The sequence below is a fragment of the Trametes versicolor genome (genome assembly GCF_000271585.1).
Source record: "Trametes versicolor FP-101664 SS1 unplaced genomic scaffold TRAVEscaffold_9, whole genome shotgun sequence".
In the NCBI taxonomy this organism is placed as follows: Eukaryota; Fungi; Basidiomycota; class Agaricomycetes; order Polyporales; family Polyporaceae; genus Trametes; species Trametes versicolor.
In genome coordinates this window covers 185,052-208,143 of record NW_007360329.1, presented here as the reverse complement: position 1 = coordinate 208,143, position 23,092 = coordinate 185,052, and the positions used below count along the sequence as shown (strand labels likewise).

At 57.5% G+C, this 23,092-nt stretch overlaps 8 protein-coding genes across 8 annotated transcripts; 4 read left to right on the top strand and 4 right to left on the bottom strand.

Moving 5' to 3' along the window:
- Positions 1-917: 917 nt before the first annotated feature.
- Positions 918-5,354, bottom strand: TRAVEDRAFT_22028 (uncharacterized protein; the record flags this gene model as incomplete). Its single annotated transcript, XM_008042674.1, has 6 exons — positions 918-2,201; positions 2,331-2,697; positions 3,392-3,422; positions 3,575-4,289; positions 4,887-5,250; positions 5,311-5,354. The coding sequence occupies 6 exons, from the start codon at positions 5,352-5,354 to the stop codon at positions 918-920; spliced, it is 2,805 nt and encodes a 934-aa protein (XP_008040865.1).
- A 620-nt stretch (positions 5,355-5,974) lies between these two features.
- Positions 5,975-8,430, top strand: TRAVEDRAFT_73378 (uncharacterized protein; the record flags this gene model as incomplete). Its single annotated transcript, XM_008043080.1, has 2 exons — positions 5,975-7,090; positions 7,147-8,430. 2 exons carry the CDS (start codon positions 5,975-5,977, stop codon positions 8,428-8,430), a joined length of 2,400 nt encoding a protein of 799 aa, XP_008041271.1.
- Positions 8,431-8,605: 175 nt separating this feature from the next.
- Positions 8,606-10,228, bottom strand: TRAVEDRAFT_171197 (Mov34-domain-containing protein). Its single transcript, XM_008043079.1, has 7 exons — positions 10,073-10,228; positions 9,915-9,966; positions 9,676-9,858; positions 9,232-9,624; positions 9,055-9,177; positions 8,946-9,001; positions 8,606-8,887 (listed from the first exon to the last, which is right to left on the bottom strand). Exons 1-7 carry the CDS (start codon positions 10,213-10,215, stop codon positions 8,749-8,751), a joined length of 1,089 nt encoding a protein of 362 aa, XP_008041270.1. The 5' UTR covers positions 10,216-10,228; the 3' UTR covers positions 8,606-8,748.
- A 159-nt stretch (positions 10,229-10,387) lies between these two features.
- On the top strand, positions 10,388-11,199 carry TRAVEDRAFT_129915 (uncharacterized protein; the record flags this gene model as incomplete). Its single annotated transcript, XM_008043078.1, has 2 exons — positions 10,388-10,820; positions 10,880-11,199. The coding sequence occupies 2 exons, from the start codon at positions 10,388-10,390 to the stop codon at positions 11,197-11,199; spliced, it is 753 nt and encodes a 250-aa protein (XP_008041269.1).
- A 901-nt stretch (positions 11,200-12,100) lies between these two features.
- Positions 12,101-14,472, top strand: TRAVEDRAFT_171192 (beta-glucosidase 1A; the record flags this gene model as incomplete). The annotated part of the gene is made up of 18 exons (XM_008043077.1): positions 12,101-12,146; positions 12,202-12,509; positions 12,577-12,675; positions 12,732-12,769; positions 12,835-12,927; positions 12,992-13,128; positions 13,183-13,221; positions 13,272-13,282; positions 13,333-13,477; positions 13,540-13,620; positions 13,686-13,709; positions 13,766-13,785; positions 13,840-13,860; positions 13,916-13,935; positions 13,992-14,152; positions 14,207-14,228; positions 14,285-14,378; positions 14,446-14,472. 18 exons carry the CDS (start codon positions 12,101-12,103, stop codon positions 14,470-14,472), a joined length of 1,386 nt encoding a protein of 461 aa, XP_008041268.1.
- Positions 14,473-14,817: 345 nt separating this feature from the next.
- Positions 14,818-18,546, top strand: TRAVEDRAFT_73375 (uncharacterized protein). The gene is made up of 5 exons (XM_008043076.1): positions 14,818-16,866; positions 17,578-17,711; positions 17,796-17,847; positions 17,927-18,103; positions 18,156-18,546. The coding sequence occupies exons 1-5, from the start codon at positions 14,842-14,844 to the stop codon at positions 18,303-18,305; spliced, it is 2,538 nt and encodes an 845-aa protein (XP_008041267.1). The 5' UTR covers positions 14,818-14,841; the 3' UTR covers positions 18,306-18,546.
- TRAVEDRAFT_129017 (uncharacterized protein) lies at positions 18,528-19,592 on the bottom strand (the record flags this gene model as incomplete). Its single annotated transcript, XM_008043075.1, has 2 exons — positions 18,528-18,701; positions 18,759-19,592. The coding sequence occupies 2 exons, from the start codon at positions 19,590-19,592 to the stop codon at positions 18,528-18,530; spliced, it is 1,008 nt and encodes a 335-aa protein (XP_008041266.1).
- Positions 19,593-20,794: 1,202 nt separating this feature from the next.
- TRAVEDRAFT_73374 (uncharacterized protein) lies at positions 20,795-22,765 on the bottom strand. The gene is made up of 3 exons (XM_008043074.1): positions 22,270-22,765; positions 22,048-22,218; positions 20,795-21,993 (listed from the first exon to the last, which is right to left on the bottom strand). Exons 1-3 carry the CDS (start codon positions 22,581-22,583, stop codon positions 20,856-20,858), a joined length of 1,623 nt encoding a protein of 540 aa, XP_008041265.1. The 5' UTR covers positions 22,584-22,765; the 3' UTR covers positions 20,795-20,855.
- Between the last annotated feature and the right edge of the window lie 327 nt (positions 22,766-23,092).

Here is a 23,092-nt window from a genome sequence, read left to right as displayed (position 1 = left end):
CTGAATGTCATCTGTCATCGCTCGTGTGTCTGTGAGTATAGTTAGAACTCTGCGGTGAACAGCGACGTTACTACACCCGAAACAGGAATCCGCCAATGGAGAGCCGATTAATTATACGTGCCTCTCAACGGGTCCGAGTCTCCGCAACCTCCGATGTTGGGGGCTAGGCTGGAGCCTTGGCGACTTCTGAGTTCCCGGATGTGACAGATAGATAGAGTAGCGATCATATAAGGGAGTCCCTGTATCCACGGGTACGATAATCTAACACGGGTACTGCTTGACAAGGTTCTGTTGGTGCGGTGTCAGTACCGCATGCGGTATACATTCAAGTTGTACAAGGACCGAACAGTATCATATCCTGTTTTGGTGTGGCAGCACGAAACTGATGAGTGATAGAGTCCGAGTTCAATTACTCTCGGCTCCAAAGCGGCTTGATGATAGAATGGATAGAATCAGTGGGCGTGAATGTGAGTGCGCAGACGCGCAAAGACCTGCGGGTTTGAGGAGAGCAGCGGAACCTGGTCGAGCCCTGTGCGCGCAGTTTAGCGCCCTAAGTTCCGCGCTCACGTTATATATACCTCTAACTCCCACGGTTAGAACGCTGTACACGACTCTCAGCTTAGACAACGAAATAGTACGACTCAAGTACTCCCTCACTCACTCAATACACATAGCGCGCCGCGCGGCGTGTATATAAAAAAATCTATGGTGCAACACACAGACATTTACATCTACGTTTTCCGCCGGACACAACCTCGGGGACCGCCACGCGTTCGCGGTATGCCACCATCTGAACGGAGAGGTTGCGTTTGGAACTGTTTGAGACTTATGCCAGTGAAGATGTGTCGATAAACGACACGGAATTGTGCGCAAAGGGCTTGTGAGGAGTATAGGTAAGCGTATATATTGCGTTTCGACTAATAGACCCCGTGTGGGTCAGGGCCGACTGCGAACGAGACCTCGCACGACACCATGTCCTCCAGCTCCTCAGCGTACGACAGGTCCACTTCCTCCCACCCACCGTCCATCTCCCCCTCATTGGGAGGTCGTGGCCTCACGCGGATTGCCAACTGTTCCAGCTGCTGTGCGCCCCGTGCCTCCCGGATCCTCAGGCAGTCGATCACCATCTCCATGGCTGCCCCGCCATCCCAATCTAGCCCTCCCAGCCCCAGGTAGGTCAGATTCCGGCACGGTACCGCGGAAGCTTCATATAGGTTAAGCGCACTCGTCGTGAGGGCGTCGAATACATGTGCTACCGAAAGCGGGTAACTGGCGTCCTTACCGCAGCCGATGTGCAGCCACCGCAAGTCCGGGGCCCCTTCGATGTACATGTTAAGCTTCTTGAGGTCCATGTCGCGCATGGGGACCTTGAGGTCGAGCATACATATCGAGGTCCGCGGGAATGCGTCCACGAAAAGGCTACCAAAGAGTGCGGCCGAGTAGGGGAGAGGTAAGACGGAGGACTCGTACCGCGATACCACTGAACCGCGATGCCAGTCGGTAAACATTAACGCAGTGGCACCGCCGTGGATGTGGAGCCGTACGCCATTGTCTGCGAAGAAAGGCACCTGGGGTGCCAGCAAGAGCCCCCGATGGCTGATAGGAGCACCGTCGAGATGGCCGGTGTCAACTTCGCCGGTAAGTGCCAACTCAGGCGGCGTGGGCGTCCGCACACATGCTAGGAACTGTCGGACCATTTGCTCTGTATCGACGATGAAAATGGTATCCAGCTGCGCGAGGGGGAATGGTTGCCGAATTCGGGAAGGGATGTCCGGCGAGCAGACTGCACCCATGAAGCCTTTGAGTACGAGGGTCTCAAGGCGCTGTCCGTGTTGGAGCACATCCAAAAAGGTGTCCCAGTCCATGGCGGAGGAGCACACAGAACAGTCGTTGAGAGACAAAGCCGTGAGTTGAGATAGGAAGGACGCGGTCCATTGGACATGACCGGCTACCAAGGTAAGGTCCGTCAACTGTGGGTAGAGTTCCGGGAGGATGACAAAATGACGGCGGCCACGGAGTCGACGACCGGGTTTGGCAAAATTGATAGCAAGTTTTGCGAGGGAATTGAAGGGGGCTTGAATCATGACAGATATAGCCGAAATTTGAGTATCGGATCCGTCATATTCCAGCTCTAGCGAGCGGATTCGACCGCGATGGGGCAACATCTCTGGAAGCAGGGAGGCCAGAGTGGTTGAATCGAACTTCAAGTGAAGCATAGCTAGCTGAGAACGAGGTAGGGCTAGTTGCAGCCATTCCGGACGTCCTTTGACAACGATCTTGTTCCAGAAACACGCATGACTGACGATAACGGCGCGCCAGCGACGACATACCAGCATGTTTCGGGTGAGCTCGACAAGACCAATGTCCCATTCGTACGCCCCAGCATAGTAGTTCTTTGTCCATGAGCAAAGGAAAACCTCAACGAGCACTTCGTCGGGGAGCTTGCTGATGGAGGCGAAGGAGTTCCACTTCCTACGAAGGGCGAACGTATCCGCGATCGTGTTGTTGCCGGTCTGGTATCCCTCCTCTGGCGCGGAGTCAGCCTCCGTGAACTCCACCGCGAAATCCTCCTCTAGCGTGGATTCCTCCGGCGCGAGTTCTTCCCCAGACGTGAACTCAGGCATGTATTCGTCCTGTGAATGGGTCGCCTCGTCCATCTTGTGAGCAGTGGCGTCCTGGTATGGATCATCTGACTCCCTAGAATCAGAGTGAAGAGCTGATGCTAATGCATAGTATGGAGTCTGGGGACGGCGTGGAAGATGAGTGCCACTGGCCGCGGGAGGGCAGGCCTCTGGCTGTGGAGAAAGCGCGCGGGCTTGGGGCCTTCCGCTTGCTCTAAATCTAGTAAGCAGTACGTCAGTGCTGTAAAAATATGTGCTTTGAGTCGCATTCACCGAGAGCGTTGCTTGCAAAGATATTTGACAAATTTGTCGAACATTAATGCTGTATCGGAACAACGGACGTGGTCTTGTCGTGTACCCTTGTCAGTAGACTGATATCGGTACGAGATTAATACACAACTGGCAACCTACAATAACAGACGATCGCTCTTGGAGGTGGTGGATGTAGATAACCAGGGATGCACGATGGTTCGGGCTTTCCACCATGGCAAACTCCGCCACAAAGGCAACGAGTGGCATAGGCGTCTATCGTGTTGACGATACCTAGGCCTTAGGCGTTATTCCCAAAACACTTATAAGAGCACTCATTCTGTAGGGTCTATGATCTAATTTATAAGCGAGGTTGTGTGTGCATGCTCATGGTAATGAGCGCGGGGAAAGACTGTTATTAGAGTTTGTCGAGCCCTAAGTCCGCGCTCGCGCCGTTACATGTACATATGCATACCGCGAACGCGTCGCGTTCCTGTCGATAGTGTGCGGCAAGAACGTACCTGCAGACCTTGCGTATTATACCATTTCGACCTAATTAGAGAATACATGTACGTGTAAGGGTATCCGATTGCGTTCAGACTAATAAACTCCGCGTATGTCAGGGCCGACCGCGAACGAGAACTCGCACGACACCATGTCCTCCAACCGCTCCGCATACCGGATATCCACCTCCTCCCACTCACCCCGCTCCTCAGGCTTCCCCTCTTTGTGCCGCGGCCTGACGCGGATGGCCAAATACTCCAGCTGCCGCGCACCGTCCGCCTCCCGGATCCTCAGGCAGTGCAGCGCCGCGTCCATCACCGCCCCGCCGTCCCAGTCCAGCCCTCCCAGCCCGAGATACGTCAGTTCCGGCCACCGCGCCGGGTAGAGTGCCTCATCCACGGAGTCATACGGACACGCCGCGAGGATGTCAAACACGTACGCCGGAAGCGCGTGGCTCGCGTCCTTCCCGCAGCCGATGTGCAGCCACTGCAGGCGCGGGGCGCCCTCGAGGTACGCGTCGAGCGTGTCGCGGTCCATGTCGTGCATGGGTACGCTGATGTCGAGTATAGACAATGAGGAGGACGGGAAGCAGAACATGGTGGGGCTGCGGAGGATCGCGGCCGAGAAGCCGTTGGGGGTGTGGGCGTTGTAGATCTTGTGGCCCGCGCCCTCTGGGGTGCGGGCCCAGTCGGTGAGCATGACCGTGGTGCGAGTCGCGTGGATGTGTAGTCTGGCGCCGCTGTCCGGGAAGAAGGGTGTTGCGGGTGCGAGCAGGAGCCCCCGGCGGCTGATGGGGGTATTGTCGAAATCGCCGACGACGACTTCGCCGGTGAGCGATAGTTCGGGCGGCGTATGCGTTCGGACGCGGGTCGTGAACTCACGGACCCACTGCTCTGTGTCGATGAGGTAGACGAGCTTCAAGCGAGAGAGCGAAATGGGAGGTCGGGTTCGGGAAGGAATGGCCGAGCAAGCTGCACTCATGAAGTCTTGAAGCATTAGGGTTGTGAGGCGCTGTCCGTGTCGAAGGACGTCGAGAAACGTGTCCCCGTCCATAGGAGAGGGCCATATAGAGCAAAATTTGAGGGACAAAGTGGTGAGTTGAGACAGGAGGGACGACGTCCACTGAACGTGAACGCCTGCCAGAATCAGAGTTGTCAACTGGGGGTAGTGTTCCGGGCGAAGGACAAAGTAGCCGGCATCCGGACGGTCGTCTGTAGGTGTCTTCAGTTGAAGTACCGTAAGGCATTTGAATGGGGCTTGAAACAAGGAAGATAGAGCCGTGACCTGGGCATAAGATTGGCATCGCTCCAGCCCTAGAGAGCGTATCCGTTCGCGGTGAGGTATTACTTCGGAAAGCACAGAGGCGAGGGTCGACGGGTCGAGGCCAAGGTGAAGCATGGCTGATTTAGAGCGAGAGAGAGCGAGTTTCAACCATTCCGGGTGTCCTTTCGCAAAAATGGTACTCCAAAAACACGCGTGGCTAACGATGAGGCCGCGCCAGCGACGGCATACCAACATATTTTGGTTCTGTTGAGAGTAGAGCAAAACCTGAACGAGAAGTTCGTCGGGGAGCTTGCTGATGCCGTGGGAGAAGGAGTTCCACCGCCTGCCTTGAGGGGGAGTATCCACGATTACATCCTGGCCGGCCGAGAAGTCCTCCTCATGGGTAAACTGATCCTGCATTTGGGATGCTACCGCCAACTCGTGAGCAGCGTAAGCGTGCCATAGATCCCCGAACTCCCCAGATTCCGACTGAGGGATTGAGAAATCATAATATATAGCCTGGCGACGGCGTGCGAGGTGTGTGCCACTAGCGGTTGGGCGGACGGCCTCTTGCTCTGGCGAAAGCCCGCGGGCTTGGTGGCTTCCACGGGCTCTGCGTTTGATAAGCAGAGTATTAGTACGGTAGGAGTTGTGTGCTCCGAGCCACTCTTACCGAGAGCGCTGCTTGCGAAGATAGTTCACGACCTTGTCGAACATTGTGGCTTTACTAAAGTAACGGACGTACTGCGCCCGCTGTGGTACACGTCTGTCAGTATATTGATATCCGCATGAGATATAGACACGACTTGCAACCAGTGATGACGGACGTTCTCTCTTCGTGGTGGTGGGGGTGAACGAAAAGGAATAGTCGATACTTGAGGTTTTTCACTCCGCCACAAAGGCAGCCAGTGGCATAGGCGTCTATGGCGATGAGGATAAGCACCTTTGTTAGAGCAATCACCCTGTAACGGTCACGGTCGCTCTGAAGTGAGGCTGTGTGTGCATGCTCGTATGCAGGATTGCGGTCGTCATCAGAAAGTCCAGAGCCATGCGTCCAAGAGCACAGCGCACCGTGACCCGTGGGTCGGTAGAGTGGATTATCGACAAGCTTTAAGCAGGAGCTGCTCGCGGAAAAAAGCAATGGAGATACTGCACAGACTGAGCACTGAAATAATGCATACCAGCAGGGAGACAGATGGATTGTGGGTGCGAACCCCGGCTAATCTCCATCCGCGTCGAGTGCATCCGACCGACGCTGCAGCGTGTCAGCTCCTGAGGGTGTTACAATTCAGGATGTTCCGTATAGCTTTGCCTGTGTGACTAAGGTTTATGTTGCTATGGACAGGCTGGGTAGCATGCATTGGAATGGGCCGTGCGGGCAGAAGCACGAGGAGGAGATGGAGGAGAGTGTCAAGAGGGGATGGAGCGGCGAGGCGCTGGTATGGGGACGCGGTCACGTGGCTCGGTTGACGCGGAGCGCGGGGCAAAATAAAGCGCCGGGGCTCGTCGACTGCTGCGACCCTTTCCTCGGAAACATCCTCACCTCCTCCATCTCCTCCATCTCCTCCTCCTTCGCCAACTCTCATATGCTCAAACGACCCCGGGATGCGTTTGACACGCCAGAATCGTCTTCGCCGCCTCTTCCTGCCAGCAAACGACGCTACCTCTCCTCTGTTGCTGGTTCGTCTCCCTCAACCTCCGTGTCATGCCTCTCCACGCCCTATACTCTCCCGTACTTCCGCTCGCCATACTCCGAGTCGATCCCCCACGACTCGCCCTCCAACCCTTTTGGCCTCAACCGCGCCCTCAGAGCCTTGACAATCCCGCGCCCGACCGGCTTCAGCAAGCACATCGTCCTCCGCTTGCAGCTCGTCTCTACCGCCGATCCCGCGGCGCGTCCTCGGAAGATATCCGTATCGGACGCGCCATACCGCATCGTGCAGGTCCCGCTGAACTACTCCTTCCGCCTCCTCCACATGCTGGTTCTCTTTCTTCTTGCTAGCGATGCACGTCTACGCGTCCGCCGCCGCAAACGCGTTGGGAACCATGTTCTGCGATCACGGGCGCCTCCTGCCTCTCATAAGCCCAAGGACGTTGCCGATAATCTGGAAGATCCTCCAGAAGCGCAGGACGGACATCTTTTCGAGGTCTACGAGAATGTACGGCTATACACCAACACGTACCGCCCTGGGGTCATCAAGGACGGTACAGGCAAGTTGTACGCCAGGCTCTCAAGCACGCGAGAACGCAAGCTTTTTCCTGATGGTCCTGTCGGCCGTGCGGACAACGACGTCTTCGGCGGAGCCTCGATAACACAGTCAGATGTCGGAACGATGGACTCCACAGCTGACGAGGACGACGAGGAAGAGGGGTGGGACTGGGAGCCCGAGGACGACTTTCTTCTGTCAAGCGTGTGGACGGATGGCCCCAGTTTGAAGAAAGGCATCATCTACGTATGTTGGGCTTGCTCTTATCCCGATACGCATCATTCACAACTATCCTCGTGTAGCACCACACACCCTCCACCACCGTCCACATCACAGTGAACCAGGCGCGCGTACCACCCCGTAAGGGCATCGGGAACGCGCCATACGTCTTCGCCGCGCACGGCGGCACAGCTGGCGCGGTCCGCATCGCGAACATAGCCCCTAACATCCCGCCCTCCTCTGCCCCGCCCTCCACCTCCACCGCGCCGCAGCTCCAGCGCATACGCAAAGGCAAGGCGTTGCAGCAAGCCACCCTCAACGGCGGCAGCGACTCTGAGCGCGACTGGGACAGCTCGTCCGGGTCCGACGCACCCGCACCCGAGCGGCCGTACACAGATGACGGCGACGAGGTCCCCGACCTCAGTCCGTACGAGACCGCGGACGAGGCCGCGCTCGAGCGCTGGAACGCGCACAACGCGTTCGAGCGCTTCCTCAAACGCGAGGCTGCGCGCGAGCGCGCCATGCGTCGCCCCAAACCCGCGTCGTCGAGTGCGGTAGCGGGGCCTTCGAGGGTGACACGCGCAAGAATGGCGGAGGGGGACGTGCCATCATCTCCAATCGGGGCGCGCGGGGGCGCGCACCGCTACGGGCACCGGCGGTACGTGAGCGGGGAGCGCGACCCGGACGTCGACCCGGATCCGGACGGAGCGGAGGCGTACATCCCGCCATCGAGCCCAAGCACGCTCCCGGTAGACATCCCGTCGGACTGTGAGGCGCTCTGGACGGACACCGACGGCGAGCTCCCGGGGGCGTATTCCTCCGAGGGAGGAGAGGACGCGCGGGAGAACATGCGGTACATGATCGAGCTGCCGCTGCAGACGCCGTTCCCGACGCACCCTGCGCTGCGGCGGCGCGTGCGGCGGGCGTCGGAGCGTATGGAGCAACAAGTCAGCAAGGGCCTGAGCGAGTTCGATGAAGATGAGCCGGAGGACGAGGACGGGAAGGGAGGCAAGCAAGCGAAAGACGGGGAGGCGGGTGCGAAGGCGGGCGTGAAGGGGAAGGAGAACGTGGTGGCGAAGGCACACCACAAGACGGGGGTGCGCGGACGCGAGCCGGATCCAGAGGAGAGTCCTGTGAAGGAGAGGGTCGCGGCGCGCAACGCACATCCGCCTCCACCGGCTGCACAGCCCGAGTCGCCGTCTGAGGAGAACAACGACGAGAGTGAGACCGAGAGCGAGCAGGGGAGTGTCGAGTCGGTGGAGGTGGACGGATTCACGATGGGCGCGCCGTGGCTGCGTATGCGCGGGCCCAAGGACGGGAGCAGTACCGGGCGAGGTAGTCAGTGGGATTCTGACGAGGAGGTTTAGGCTGAAGAGGAGAGGACTGTCCGTGCATACTTTGGTGAGGGAGAAGGACGTATACATAATCGTAATATTGTAGCAATAGCTTTGTCGGCGCAAGCAATTCAAGCTGCACCTATTCAACGTTAGACCACTTGGTGCAACTAGTCTCGAACTCGCAGGCGTCAACATCAGGCAGGTCGGGTGGATAGAATACATTGGGAGTCTACATGCAGAGGAGCACGACAACGACAGCGCTGCGACGGTACTGATTACATCGATCGGGGGAAGACAAAACGTACAGATCCGGGACTCTATTCCCTGCAACTCGATACTGGGGAACGCTCAGCCGATCGCCATCGCTGTGTCGACGGCATCGGAGACGTTCGTGGTGGAGCCCGGAGCACTGAGGCGCGACGAGAAGATAACGTCCTTGAGGACTTGCGCGATAAGACCGTGTTGCGCCTCCGTGGCGATCTTGTCGCTAAGGTATCGGTCAGTATCCGTTACAGGAGAATGATGCAAACTGAAAGCCGACGGACCTGTCTTTCACCGCTTTCGCTAGGGCGGACTCGTCCTTCTTCTTGTCTTCCTTGTTCTATTGCGAGAGTGAGCCTCAAATGCACGATCCAAATATGCGATCCGACATACCTTGATGACGGCCTTCTCGTCAATAAGGATCGGCTGTGGCGCCCGTGTCCCAGGAACTGAGGTTTGTGCCTTGGTCAGCTTCTGGTGCAGGTCTGCAAGCTGCGACGCTGCGTATGCTCGATTCTATAACCAGGATCAACACAAAGACGCACACAACCTCGGAACACCAATACGCACCGAAATGAGCGCGCTCTGGCTGAGCGTGTTCACCCAGTACTTATTCCATAGCAGGCCCAGAAGCTCCGAATCCAGTGTGGATTTGAAGATCTGCACCTCGAGCGGGTAGTACTGGTTCGCGTGCACGCCGAAGTCCTCGATCTTGTTCAGAGGGATGCTTTGGTACTCGCTGCTGCCGGCGTCCGGGGGCGAGTACCCCTCCGGGTACGTGCGGAACGCGCCGATGTCAACCTTGCCCGCCGAGATCGTGCGGTTCGGGTCGATGACGACCGCGACGAACGGGTCTTGGAACTTCTGGTTCTGCATCTGCGTGTTCACGTCGATGCCCGAGAGCCAGCAGCCGTACCCCGGGTGGGAGTGATACCAGCCGATCGCGTTCTCGAGGCGTGATACCTGCGGCGGTGTCAGTGGTGGGCGAATTATATGTAGGAGAGTGGGGCCTACCCGTTCGCTGCCCTCGACATATTGGACCATGTACTCGTTCGCCTCGTTCGCTGCGTTGACGCGCGTTTCCGTGCCTTGTACGGGCAGCGCGAACGAGTCGATAATGACGAGTGCGTTCCCTTGCACCTTGCCCTGCATGATGCCCATGATCTCATATGGAACACCCGATCTTGCGTGAATGGCCTAGGGACCAAGCTGGGTGAGCATACGCGTTCGCAGCGCAGCAGGAGGGTGCGTACCATCTTGATGAGTGCCACAGCCGAAATCTTGCACACTTTGAAGTAGTGTGGGCTGTTAGGCAGATAGCTTCGTTCAGCACACACATTCTTCTCCCAGAAGGCCGACACTTGACCGAGGGCCCTTCGCTCTCAAGGAAGGCATGAGGTGCAGTACTCACTCGCGTGCCCAAGGCCTCTCGACGTTTATCCGCTTGTTCTCTACTTGATCGTATCTGAAGATATCGTCCTGCGCGCTGAGCTCCTTGATGTCATTTTCGAGCGAGAACGTCTTCAGAGGGATGCTGGATGAGGAGGACGCCATGGTCGCTGCCGCCACAGGACTGCAGGTACCGGTCCCAGCTGTATACGGGTACGCGTATATCAGCGGCGTGGGAGCCACCTTCCTCTCATGGCGAATAGGCGCCCAGCTGAAGTCATACCCTGCGAGCGTGAGCTCGGGGGTGAAGGCATCCACGACATGCTCAACGCCGTGAATGTCCCTGCTACGTCTATCGCGCCCTCTCGCTCGACAGCGGAGTCACGCACAAGATCTTCTACGATGCTCAGACACTCATAGCCCGCCAATACGATGTCTGGCGACCGCTGGACCGCTCAACGAACCGGAGGCCTCCCCGGCCAACGCTCCCACTGTCAACTCCCAGCAGCTCTCACAGCTGAAGCGGCCCTTTCGCGGAGGACAGGATCTGTCGAGGCGGCATGAACGTCTGGAGCGCTCATTGCGGGGCAAGACGCTGTATGGTCGCGAGATACAGGACCTGCAGGGACAGCGGGAGTCATCGCAGGAGGACGTGCCTTTCACTTCCGCGGAGAACACGCGCGAAGCCAGTACGCATGCGGGGCAGAAGACGCAGAGGATATTCAAGGGGTTCGTGATCCCTCAGCCTCCCAAACCTCCTGCGGAAGACGGTGCGCCAGATTTATTGAGTGTACGACTGAGCAGTACTGAAGGTATTGTTTATTGACAGAGTGCTGCATGTCCGGCTGTGCGGTTTGCGTGTACGACCTCTACGACGAAGCGCGACAAGACTACGTCCAAGCCCTCGGCAAGCTACACGCCAATCTCGACAAGATGGGCGTGCCGGAAGACCAGTGGCCTGCGGACATTCGGCGGACACCAGACTCTCCCCAGCCCGCTAAGCGAGCGGACGTGGTCCTCAGCGCCTTCGAGCAGTTTGAGAAAGCTCTCAAGGAGAAGAGTCTCCGGCCAGTTCAGGAGGAACCGACGGGAGGCGGTGGGGGCGGTGGAAACTCCGCGCGCAGCGAGGGTCAGTATACTACCATCTGAGACGGGAAGGGCCGGGTATCCTGATGTAGACGGCGCACGCAGCAGCTGCAGCCGCCGCAATCATACAGAGAAGACCTCCAAAGCGGAAACCGGGTCTTAACGAATTGTATGAGGGGATCCGCTGGGCATTGTTCAGTAATCGTTAATGAGGTGAGTGATTATCGTTGACACTGCCCTACCATCTCGGCTTACATTCGGGTTTTCAGACACATATTTGCGAGCTTCGTACTATACACTCCTACTACATCTAATCAGTCATTGCATAGAGGCGCGAAGGCATGAAAGGTGGAACCGACGTTTCGACCGTCTCCCGGACTAGCGGATCGATGTGCGCTGTGAACGAGAGAACCTATCGCACACCGTCGAGGCAGTTCTCTTGCATATGCCGCGTTTCATGGCCATCATTCAGCAAAAGTCTCAGTAGGTCGGTAGGAAGCGTGCATGACTTCCGGCTGCGACGCCTTTAGCTCTACTTGTACATCATAAGACTGCACCGCTGGACTCAATTTTCTAAGTTAGGCTCTTCCAGTTTACCTCTTGCTTGATACTCACAACTAGTGACGTCAATGAACCCCCATTCGTAACGCGTCGAGCAACGTTGTACCCATATTGCTGAGTACCTCGAACTTCGTCCCGTGAGAGTGCGGTACGAAGTCCTCCGAAGAAAGTCTTCTCTTTCCCAAGCAACTCGGTAAGTTGAGTCTATTTTATTACTCAATACGATCATTACTAGGACCAGGACGTCATGTGCAAGACCCAAGACCGCCTTCCTTACCCGAAGTTTTCCCGTCTACGTCGAGCATATAAAGGAACAGGGGCGTGGACAACGAGCTGAAGACGTGGGACGCCAGTGCTCGTAGACGTCTCAAGCACAGACGCGGGACCTCGAACTACAACGAATATGACGGCGAAGCTTCCGAGCGACTTTCTCTGGGGATATGCCACAGGTACGCCTCCGTTCGACCTGAAGACGGTGACCGTGATGCACAGGTACCCCACCAGCGAGCTACCAAATCGAAGGCTCTCCTGACGTTCAAGGCCGCTCGCCCTCCATCTGGGACACCTTCTCCCACACCCCGGGAAAGATCAAGGACAACTCCAACGGAGATGTAGCGACCGACTCGTATCGGCGCTGGGGCGAGGACATCGCCCTCCTCAAGCTCTCGGGAGCGAACTCGTACCGCTTCTCGATCTCGTGGAGTAGGATCATCCCGCAGGGTGGGCGCGGCGACCTGATCAACGCAGACGCCATCGAGCACTATGGCGTGTTTATCCAAACGTTGCGTAAGAACGGCATCAAGCCGATCGTAGTGAGCATGCGTCGGGCCACTCAAAGGTCGCGCGTCGACGTGGCTTAAACAAACTGTGCCGTTGTAGACGCTGTACCACTGGGACCTCCCACAGGCACTGCACGATCGCTACGGAGGATGGTTAAACAAGGAGGAGATCGTACAAGACTACGTCAACTATGCCAGGGTATGCCCTACTATTACGAGCTTCGTTACTAAAAGACTAGCCATCCGGCGTCGTAGACCTGCTTCAGATATTTCGGGGACCAAGTCAAGGACTGGTCAGCGCCCGCATAGGATTGTATTTTTCCTACACCATTTTGACCTAGAGTGCGTTTCTTCCTAGGATCACTCACAATGAGCCATGGTGCATCTCCGTCTTGGGCTACGCAACCGGGGCCTTCGCTCCAGGGCATAAAGGTGACACTGAACACTGGATGTACGTCTCTCGTGGCCTTCCTCTGTGCGTCGTGCATCGCTAACACATTTGCAATGTCTGTTAGTGTAGCGCACAATCTGCTCATCGCCCACGCGTATGCTGTGAAGGCGTACCGCGACGAATTTCAAGCCAGTCAGGGAGGCCAGATCGGGATCACTCTGGACTGCAGCTGGCAGATTCCCTATGACGATTCGCCGGAAAGTATGCGGTTTTGCGGGGTTCGTTGGTATCGTATGAATTGACATCGGTGCTCAGACGTGGCTGCTGCTCAGCGTGCGATCGCCTTCAAGCTTGGTGAGTTTACAGCCAAACATATTGACAAAGGCACTCAACGTCGTTTCTAGGCCGCTTTGCGGTAAGAACGAGACGGTCTGTAATATGTAGTGTCGCCTGAGCCGTTTACAGGACCCGATATACAAAGGCCACTATCCCAAAGTGGTGAAAGATATGATCGGCGACCGCCTCCCCGACTTCACGGAGGAAGAAATCTCTGTGGTCAAGGGATCCTCCGATTTCTTCGGTTTGAACACGTACACCACTCAACTCGCCAGTGAGCTATTTACCATCCTTTGAGGGTGTCATTTACTATTAACCATCTCAAACCACCAATAGTGGAGGGAGGCGACAGTGAGATCCAAGGGAACGTGAAAAATACCTTTACCAAGCCAGATGGGACTCAACTGGGCAAGGAATGTACGTGCACCAGTACTAGTCATCTGAGTCACTCTGTTGTGAATCTCACGGCTCTCTTTGCATAGCGCATGTATCTTGGCTGCAAACGTGTAAGTTATCTCAAGGGGACATGGTTCAAGAACATACCACTCAGCCCATCTTATAGATCCGCCTGGATTCCGCTCGGTGAGCCTGTCCGTTTCGTCCCAAATATAATCAAGTCCTGACGCATTAGTGCAGCTGCTGAACTACCTGTGGGAGGTACGCTCTGTAGAATGTCATCTCAAAAATATAAGATCGCTGACGTTAATGGCAGACGTACAAGAAACCCATCTAGTTCGTCTTGCACTGGGGTCCGTCTTCGACTTCCGATTCACTGAGTGCCGGAGCAGCGTGACCGAGAACGGTTTCCCCGTGAAAGGCGAAAACTCGCTTCCTGTCGAAAAGGTCGTCAACGACACAGCCCGCGTGGACTACTACGAAGGCTACACGGATGCCCTGCTTCGCGCAGCCAACGAGGACGGTGTGCCCGTCAAGGGTTATTTCGCGTGGAGTAAGCACCGCTCGTCCTCCGCTTGGTCAGCTACCCCTCACATTGCTTCTGCAGGCATTCTGGACAACTTCGAATGGTAAGAATGTTTTTTTAAGTGCTCAAGTGAGTAGCGACTGACTACTGACTTGCTAGGGCGGACGGGTACGACACCCGCTTCGGGGTTACATACGTCGACTTCGCCACCCAGCGGCGTACGCCCAAGGCGTCCTACGATTTCCTGAAGAAAGTAAGATTTCCTTTACGTGTGCCTTCCTACTCTGGTAGAGCGGTGGCTTATGATATATACTTGCTAGTGGTTTGCAGACCACATCGCCACATGAAATACACATTTATTGATGGGGCAGGGCGCATTGAACTACGATCGTACTGTCGTGCTGTATACATACGTTGCGCCGAGCTGCTGTCGAACTCCTCTATGCGCACAGAATATATACGCCCACGTTACAGCTGTCAAGCCAAGTTCGATCCCGGCGGTCCCGCTAGCGAATGCTTGACTCCACTGCCGGGACCGAGCTTAATGATATTCACTCGATAGCGGTGTTCATTGCTCTCCCACTACCCTCACGATCTGACCATCGTACGCAACTCCGAGACATTCCTCCATACTAATTTCAGTTACATCATGTAAGAGATGAACGACCGTCTAACTCATGTGGCACTCAAAGCCTTATCGTAACAGCACACCAACAATGTCTTCCACTCGTAAAGGAACTACGAAACGGCAACCAGCCAATCCTACAGCTGGAGAGGCAGGAAGCATCACCGCGCCCATAGTCGCGACGTCCCAAGTCTCGCGCTTCCACACCGAGACCCTCACTACGCTCTCCAACGACATCGACCTCAAAGACGTCAACCTCACCATCGGCCAGCGCACGCTCCTCGTGAGTGCGAACCTGCGCCTCTTCCGTGGCGTGCACTACGGGCTCGTTGGCCAGAACGGCGTCGGCAAGTCCACGCTGCTCCGGGTGCTCGGGCACAAGCTCCTCGCTGGGTTCCCGTCGAACGTGCGCGTACTATTCGTCGAGCAGCTCGAGGGCACGGACATGGCGCGCCCCGTCGTGCGCGTTGTTATGGACGCAGACCGCGCTGCCGCGCGCGCACGCAGGGAGCTGAAGCTCGTGCAGGGCGCGCTCGAGGGAGATGATCCGGCGGAGGTGGCGCGGGTGATGCGCAACGTGAAGATGGACCGGCTGAAGGACGAGCTGGAGGCCGCGGACAAGATCGCTACAGAGCGCAGTGGGGCCCGGGGGGCCGACGCGCGCAAGAAGCTCATCGAGCAGGAGAAGCGTGTCGAGGATGCGAAGTCGGCCAACGCGGAGCCCTTGTCGAAGGAGGAGATCACCCGTGCCTCCGCCGAGGCGCAGGAGTTGCTGACGGAGCTGTTCGCCGCGATGGACCTATACGGAGAGGAGGCGGCGGAGGCGAAGGCGAGGACAATCTTGAAGGGTCTGCGCTTTCCTCCAGCATGGCACGACCGCCCACTCGGGGAGCTGTCGGGAGGATGGCGCATCCGTGTCGCGTTGGCGTCCGCACTGCACATCGAGCCGGACATCTTGCTGCTTGATGAGCCTACGAACCACCTAGATCTGCCCGCTATCATCTGGCTCCAAGACTACCTCGGCCAACTAGCGGATACTACCATCGTTACGGTGTCCCACGATCGCGCATTCTTGAACGCTGTCGCCGATGAGATCGTCGTCTTCAAGAGCCAGACGCTGACGTACCATACCGGCAACTTCGACGAGTACCTCGAGCATACCGAGGAGAAACGCAAGTACATGGAGCGGATGGCGGAGGCGATCGACAAGAAGAAGGCGGCGGCAGAGAAAACCGTACAGGCAACCATGTCCCAAGCGCGCAAGACTGGAGACGACAAGAAGATGGCGCAGGCGGCGTCGAGGCAGCGTAAGCTGGAGAGGATCGGGATGGAGGTGAACGACAAAGGGCACCGGTTTAAGCTGAACCGCGACCGCGCCGGTTACCACTTGAGCACCCGCGGGGACGTGGAGACGGAAGTGGTCGAGCAAGCCCCGACATGGAGTATCCCCAACCCAATTCCCTTGCGCCAGGCGGGTGCCATCATCGAGGTGGAGGACGTGTCGGTGGGCTATGACAAGAAGCAGCCTCCGCTTGTGAGCGGCGTCACGCTCAACGTCGGCCAGACGGCACGCATCGCAATCGTCGGCGCGAACGGGAGCGGGAAGACGACGCTCGTCAAAGCTTTGGTCGGGGGCCTTCCCCCGCTGAAAGGCAAAATCGCCCGACATCTCTCAGCGAAGATCGGCTACTTCACGCAGCACCACGTCGACGAGCTGCACCAGTACCCCGTCGAGACGTCCGCGCTATCGCTCCTGATGGACAAAGACCCAGAGAACCGCGAACAGGACTGCTTCGCTCACCTGGGCAAATACGGCATCAAAGGGTCGATCGCGCTACAGCCTCTGCGCTCTCTCAGCGGAGGCCAAATGGTCCGCGCTGCGTTCGCCTTCAGCACTTTCGGAGCTTCGCCGCATCTTCTTATCCTCGACGAGCCGACGAACCACCTCGATTACTTGACGACCGAGGCCCTGATCATGGCTCTCCAAGAATTCACCGGCGCGGTTCTGATCGTCTCTCACGACCAGTTCTTCGTCTCCGAGGTTGCTGAGCAGGTATATGCGGTGCGGAAGAAAAGGCTGGAGCTCCTTGAGGGCGGTATGGAGGAGTACGTGAAAGTTTGCCGGAAGGGTAAAAAGAGATGAGCGTAGCGAGATTGGAGTCACAGCAGGACATTCGGAGTCGTTACGGTTACGGAGCATGTCAAGACAGCGCGATAGACAGACTTGGAGGTAGAGGATGTTGCCAAGTAGCGTGCCACCGCGGTCCGGTACACGCCAGTTATTCCGGTTGACCTCGGTACAGACAGCACTTCCTCAGGCCTCAGGCATCGCATGGTTGACAAGCATAATCACGGATGAAAGTCGCGCTGCTCCAAGTGATACAGCATATCGGATATGACGTTTCTTGTAGCTGAGCGATTATTCGATACGTCCAAACGGCGAACATAGGCCTGGCAAAGGGGTCGGATAGTCCATTGCACGAAGTCATCGTGGTCATCGAGGAGGCGTAGCGGCGAGCGCTAACCGCCGACACTCATGGGCGCTTCTACTTCATTTCAGTCTCCGCCAAAGTCAGCAAACTCTATTGCCACTGCGCCTGCGAGAATCGAGAGCATCGAGGCCGCCAACGACAACGCCAACGCCAACGCTCAAGGGTAAGCCGGTCTCTCTCTCAAAGTGAGTACTCGTCGCCCTCGTATGTCTCTGGGGTCCTCTATGCATCACGTCGACGCCGAAACTATGCAAAACTGGCTGGCTACGACGCTGGATGGACCTCTCGCGCTTCGGATGACGGACGGTTCGCTCATTCTCGGTGCTCGTCTCTAGATGCCTTTCCAAGAATACCAGGTCGTTGGCCGCCACCTGCCCTCCGAGGCGGAGCCCACCCCCAAGATCTACCGCATGCGGATCTTTGCGCCGAACGAAGTCGTTGCCAAGTCGCGGTTCTGGTACTTCCTGAGGTGCGTCCCAACACACAATTTGCTGAGCCCCGAAGGATGCCTTCGTATGCTCCCCTATCACGCGAATACTGATATCCTGAGCAGGCAATTGAAGAAGGTTAAGAAAGCCAGTGGCGAGATCATTGGCGTCAACGTTGTGTGTATTATCCCTTGCAGCCGTTCAAGTGGCAGGCGGAGTAGGGACTGACCGCCGTCCTCGGGATGTGCATCTATAGATTCAAGAGAGGAAGCCTCTGAAGATCAAGAACTTCGGCATCTGGCTCCGCTACGACTCCCGCTCTGGTACCCACAACATGTACAAGGAGTTCCGTGAGCTCAGCCGCGCGGACGCCGTCAAGTCCCTCTACCAGGACATGGCCGCTCGCCACCGCGCTCGCTTCCGGTCTATCCACGTACGTCCAAAGTCATATTGGCGACTAAACTGCCTGATTTGATGTTGTACAGATTCTCCGTGTGGTTGAGATCGAGAAGAGCGACGACATCCGCCGCCCCTACATCAAACAGCTTTTGATCCCCAAGCTGAAGTTCCCTCTTCCCCACCGCGTCACCAAGGTCCGCTCGACCTTCGTCGCGCACCGCCCGTCGACGTTCTGAGCAGCACCTGTTTGATCACGGTCGCTCGGGGGTTGGTACTTTACGAGGTCAAAATTATCGTCACATTGCCATCTTCACACTGTTCCACATTACATGCATATGACGATATGAGATGTATGCTGCGCCATGTACGCATTGCTTTCGCTTGCTCTGCAATGAAGTTCCCCAGAGAGCTACGCCCAGCAACATGTTTGATGTTTGAACGGTGTGGCAGATATACTCTCAAAGACTCTCAAGTAATCCGACTCCCATATGTACAACGTCATGCACGATGTTGTCGGTGGAATGGGACCCCGGCCTCTCGCCATCGTAGTGGAGCATCGAAGACAATCCTCTACGTGAAAGCCGGTTCCGCCGACACCTCTGACACGCCAGGATTCGACATTCTCTGCAACGCTAGAATTCATCTGGTTCAAAACGTCCAGCGGCCAACGAGATAATCGTGCAACTCACATAGAGATGGTGAGGCAGGTAGTTGCCACACTCTTCACACCCACCGCCCCCTCTCCTGTATTGCCACCGCTCATGTGTGCATTCGTGATGTTCGCGCAACTGTTGCATGAGGGCCTGAACAAGTCCGCCCGGGTTCCGGTCCCATGGCTCGCGTCGAAATACCAGACCGGGATGGCCATCTGCCCTGGCCTGGGCGGCGTGAAACAGCCGCTCCTCATCCCACTGGGGGCAAGCGCATGTCTTCCAAGGCGCCTGGCAGAGGTAGCAGAACTGGGCCTTGCACCGGCACGTCATGTGGTAGCACCCCTGGTTGAGCTCGATCAACGTCCTGCACCCGGGGCAACGTGCCCAGCCAGACGTCTCCGCGAGCTCGAGAACCGCCGCATCTGCATCGGTCGCCACGCATGAGTGAGAAGTCGATGATTTGACTTCGTTCTTGCAGCCAGAGCAGGTCTTAGTACTGCAGCCGACAGCGGGACATTTCAGAGCCGGGGCCGCTCGAGAGGGCGTAGCCTCGAACTGAGCACCGAGGAAGCGGCTGCAGGCCGGCCTGGCGCAGTACACCCGCTTCGGAGTGCCGAATTCCGCCGCCTTCTCCCGGTACGTCTTCAGCGCGCTCGCCGCCATAAAAGGCTGAACCATGGTCAGGGGTATGTTTTGACGGCAGCAGCGAGGAGGAAACAGCGACTCGTCTCGTGTGGCGGCGGCGAAGAGCTCGAGGACGCAGGGCACGTCGTAGTGGTGTCCGCACGGCGCGAGTACTTCTGCGCCACGGATGCGCTCCAGGCAGCTCACACAATCATGATGTTGCTTTCTAGATATAGAGCTTAGCATTTATTGGAATATATGAGTAGAAGATAACGCACCGGCTCTTGAGTACGGGGGCCGTCGGGAAAGCCGTTGCCTCAGGTGGCCGTTCGCGTTCTTGAGCTGTTTCGGTTTCAGAAATCACCGGGGATTGCTCGGGCGTGGCGCCCCTGTATCGGACGATGCTGCCAGTGACGGGTTGTGATATGGAGTAGTTCCACACAAGACGGACAGCGTTTGCGATCGCGCTCAACGCGCCCATAAGCGTGAGCGATGTAAGACTGTTTGCTTGTAGCGTCAACCGAATGTACTTAGTCAATACAGCAATGACGCTCAAACCCACCCTGAACGAAGTTGGCGGTCGGCTTCCTCATCATCTGCCTGACGCTGATGAGACGATGGCGGCTGGGGAGGTAATTCATACGCCCCAGGCATCCGTGGAGAATGGTCACCGTCTGCCGAAGCCATGGCAGGAGCTTGTTCGTCAAATTCCATGACCAGAGGCCCCGGGATTGGACGCGGCAAGGGAGCTAGCGTTTCATTCGGTGTGATGATTCGCCAAGGATAGGGCTCGGGAAATGGCACCCTGAGGGGCCGGGACTCTTCAATACTCCGAGTCGACGCTGTCGATGCGAGTCCCAAGAAACTCACCTATGATTACCTTCGCTCCGAGCCAACCGCACCGCTATGGCCCTGTCGGTTTCAAACGCCTCGAGTTGACGGGCCTCTTCTGCCGCTAAACGCAACGCCAGGTCGGCGTCGGCGTCGTGTACCGTCCGCACTGAAGACGAGCCAGAGGATCCCGCGCGTGCCGCACGGAGCGACTCTATGGAGCGAGCGCTCATACGGGAAACAGCGCGATAGAGGTCGGATGTGTCGCTAATGCTGGTGCGGTTGCGAGACGTCATGGCGGACCAGCGAGGAAAATGGGCCCTGGGTGGTGGGCGGGGCGAGAGCTTTTACATGCCTCCATCCCAGAGACACGCACAAGCTGCACGGCTGGTCGGAAGCCAACGGCGAGTCGCGAGGTTTGAGAGAAGCCTTAGGTTTTGGGAAACTCAAACTTTGCTGTACGCAGGCAAAGTCCGGCGGGTCTCAGAGGGGGTCTGCGGTGATATGATTGGTGACCAGGATCTGGATATAACAATAACCATGAGTAGAATAGATACAACAAAATATGTCTGCGACCAGCTGCGCATACTCGTTTCCGTTAGGTTACAGCCGAAAATAAAGAACGACAGCAAGGATGACGGGACGGCCCACCGGAGGCCACGAGGAGATGATCGACAGCTATCCCTCCATCCATAAAGATGCCCTCCGCAACGAGCCTACACGGGCCTGCTGAGCGGCTTCGCCCATTCGGCCCATGAACGAGTCTCCACCGGTAGCGACGGAGGATGCTGGGCTGACTGGCGCAGTCACTTCTTCATAATATAGTGCGTGACCGTCCGAACTTCCCCGCGGAGACCCTGCAATCGACGGCGGTAGGGAAACTGATATTTCGTTGATAAAGTCAAATCGCGAGGGCTCCTCCTCAATCGCAGGAGGGAGCGCCTCCGGTCGCATCTGCCACGGGTGCACGCCGGCGGCGTGGTAAAGAGGATGTGCTTCCATGTCTCGCTCGTCCGCCGTCCAAGCCACGACGGTAGTCCGCATGGGCGGCTGCTCATCGTAGTTGTAGTCCGTGGGGACAATCTCGTAGTCATCGATGAACGGTTCCGGAAGCGGCCTGCGTCGGCGAGGCCTGACGGGCTCCGGAATCCCCACAGGGTTCTCCGGGAAGACCGGGTCCGGGATGGCGTACACCGGGTAGAGCGTGCGGCGCTGGCCGCAGACGCAGTCGCCGTACCGCTTCCCGCACGCGTAGCAGAACTCGGTCCCGCAGCGGCACGTCATGTGCGGGCAGCCGCCGTTGCGCTCGACGAGTTGTTCGCACCCCGGGCAGCGCACCCAGCCGTGCCGCGTGCCGAGCTGCAGTATCGCGCGGTGGCCCGCGTCGTATGCGCACACGTGGGTCTCCGCGGTGTCGTCGTGCCCGACGGCGGCCTTGCAGCGTGCGCAGGTGCGGGTGTGACACGCGCTGTCGCCACAGGTGAGAATGTGGACCGGGGTGTGCTTGTCTCGTTCGCCGAGGAAGCGGCTGCATCGCGGGTTGGCGCAGTAGAGAGGGCGGTGCGTGGCTCGTTCGACCTGGAGCCGGGTGAATGCCTGCAGCTGGTCGACATCTAGGAGGTAGCGGAAGAGCATGGGGGGGATGGGTTGGCGGCAGCAGCGTGGCGGGAATTGCGACGGGGTGCGCATGGCGACCTCGACCAGCGTGAGCAGGCACGCCGAGTGATAGATGTGCCCACAAGGAACTCTGGTGGCTTCGTCGCGCACGAGAATCTCCACCTGACAGGCCGTGCACTCTTCGGTGCCCGTCGGCGACCTGATAGAAGACCGTCAGCTCGCGATAGAAGCACTCATATGAACCGATTCTTACCTCTGGGGACTCCTCAGGGGAGGAGCAGTATATGTTGCGGGGACATCGGTATTCCACTCGGGAATGGCGCGCCTGTCTAGGGAAGGGGATGTTCTCCGGGTGGCACGGACTAGGGGAATATGGACGATGGTAGGCAAATATCGCCGGATACTCCGCACGCCTGCTGAAAGCCTGTGGACGGTCAGCTGTCGCTTAAGGTCAAAGGCGTGGTTGATCACCCACCCCTGCGTGAATCGAAGCCGGGCATACCGTAAGGCAGGCGGCACGCTCGAAAGTCCGTGGGGGCTATGGGGACGAAGCCACCTGAATGCGGACAGAGCGCGGTGGCCAGGTGGTGGTACTGGGTCGGCCTCAGGTAACGAGTCCCAGGATGTAATGCTGCCGCCTTCTAGAGCACGATACCGCTCTTCCACGACGGTGTATCTTTCCCAGCCCTCAGCATCGACGCCACCGTCTACGGCGGGCGCAACCTCGTAGTGGTTTCGGTGGTCCCGGGGAAAGTCGTCTACGTCCGCGTAAACCCAGTCGTCGTCCATGGTGCGGGGCCTTCAGAGCGGAATGCAACGCCACAGAAAGCAGAAGAAGTGGGAGGGGGAAGGTGGCGAGTAGCGTGGATCGGAGCCAGGATGCATATAAGTATAAGACGCGAGGGTGGACCCACAAGAAACCGCAGCAGACATGCCCGAGACTTGCGGTACCAGAGCAGCGTTCGGAGTTGAACCAAGGGGGGAATTTCAACAGCCATGAATGCATGACGCCACACGCTGGTCGTTGCACGGTGGCCGGAGGCGGAGCGATGCTGTTCGATCGACGCACCGCTCGCAAGGGCAGGACGCAGTTTTGGTGGACATAGGGATCTTGCAGTATTACCTCTGCCAATACGGACGTCTCGACGATTCTAGAGCACAAAAAGACGCGTGAATAAGGCCATCATGATTTCGCTGCAATAGGCAACACCTGTCCAGTGCAAGAACAAAGGGCATATATAAGCACCACGTATAAAGGGCAGGACACAACGCACTTTTTACATATAGTAGCAACAGAC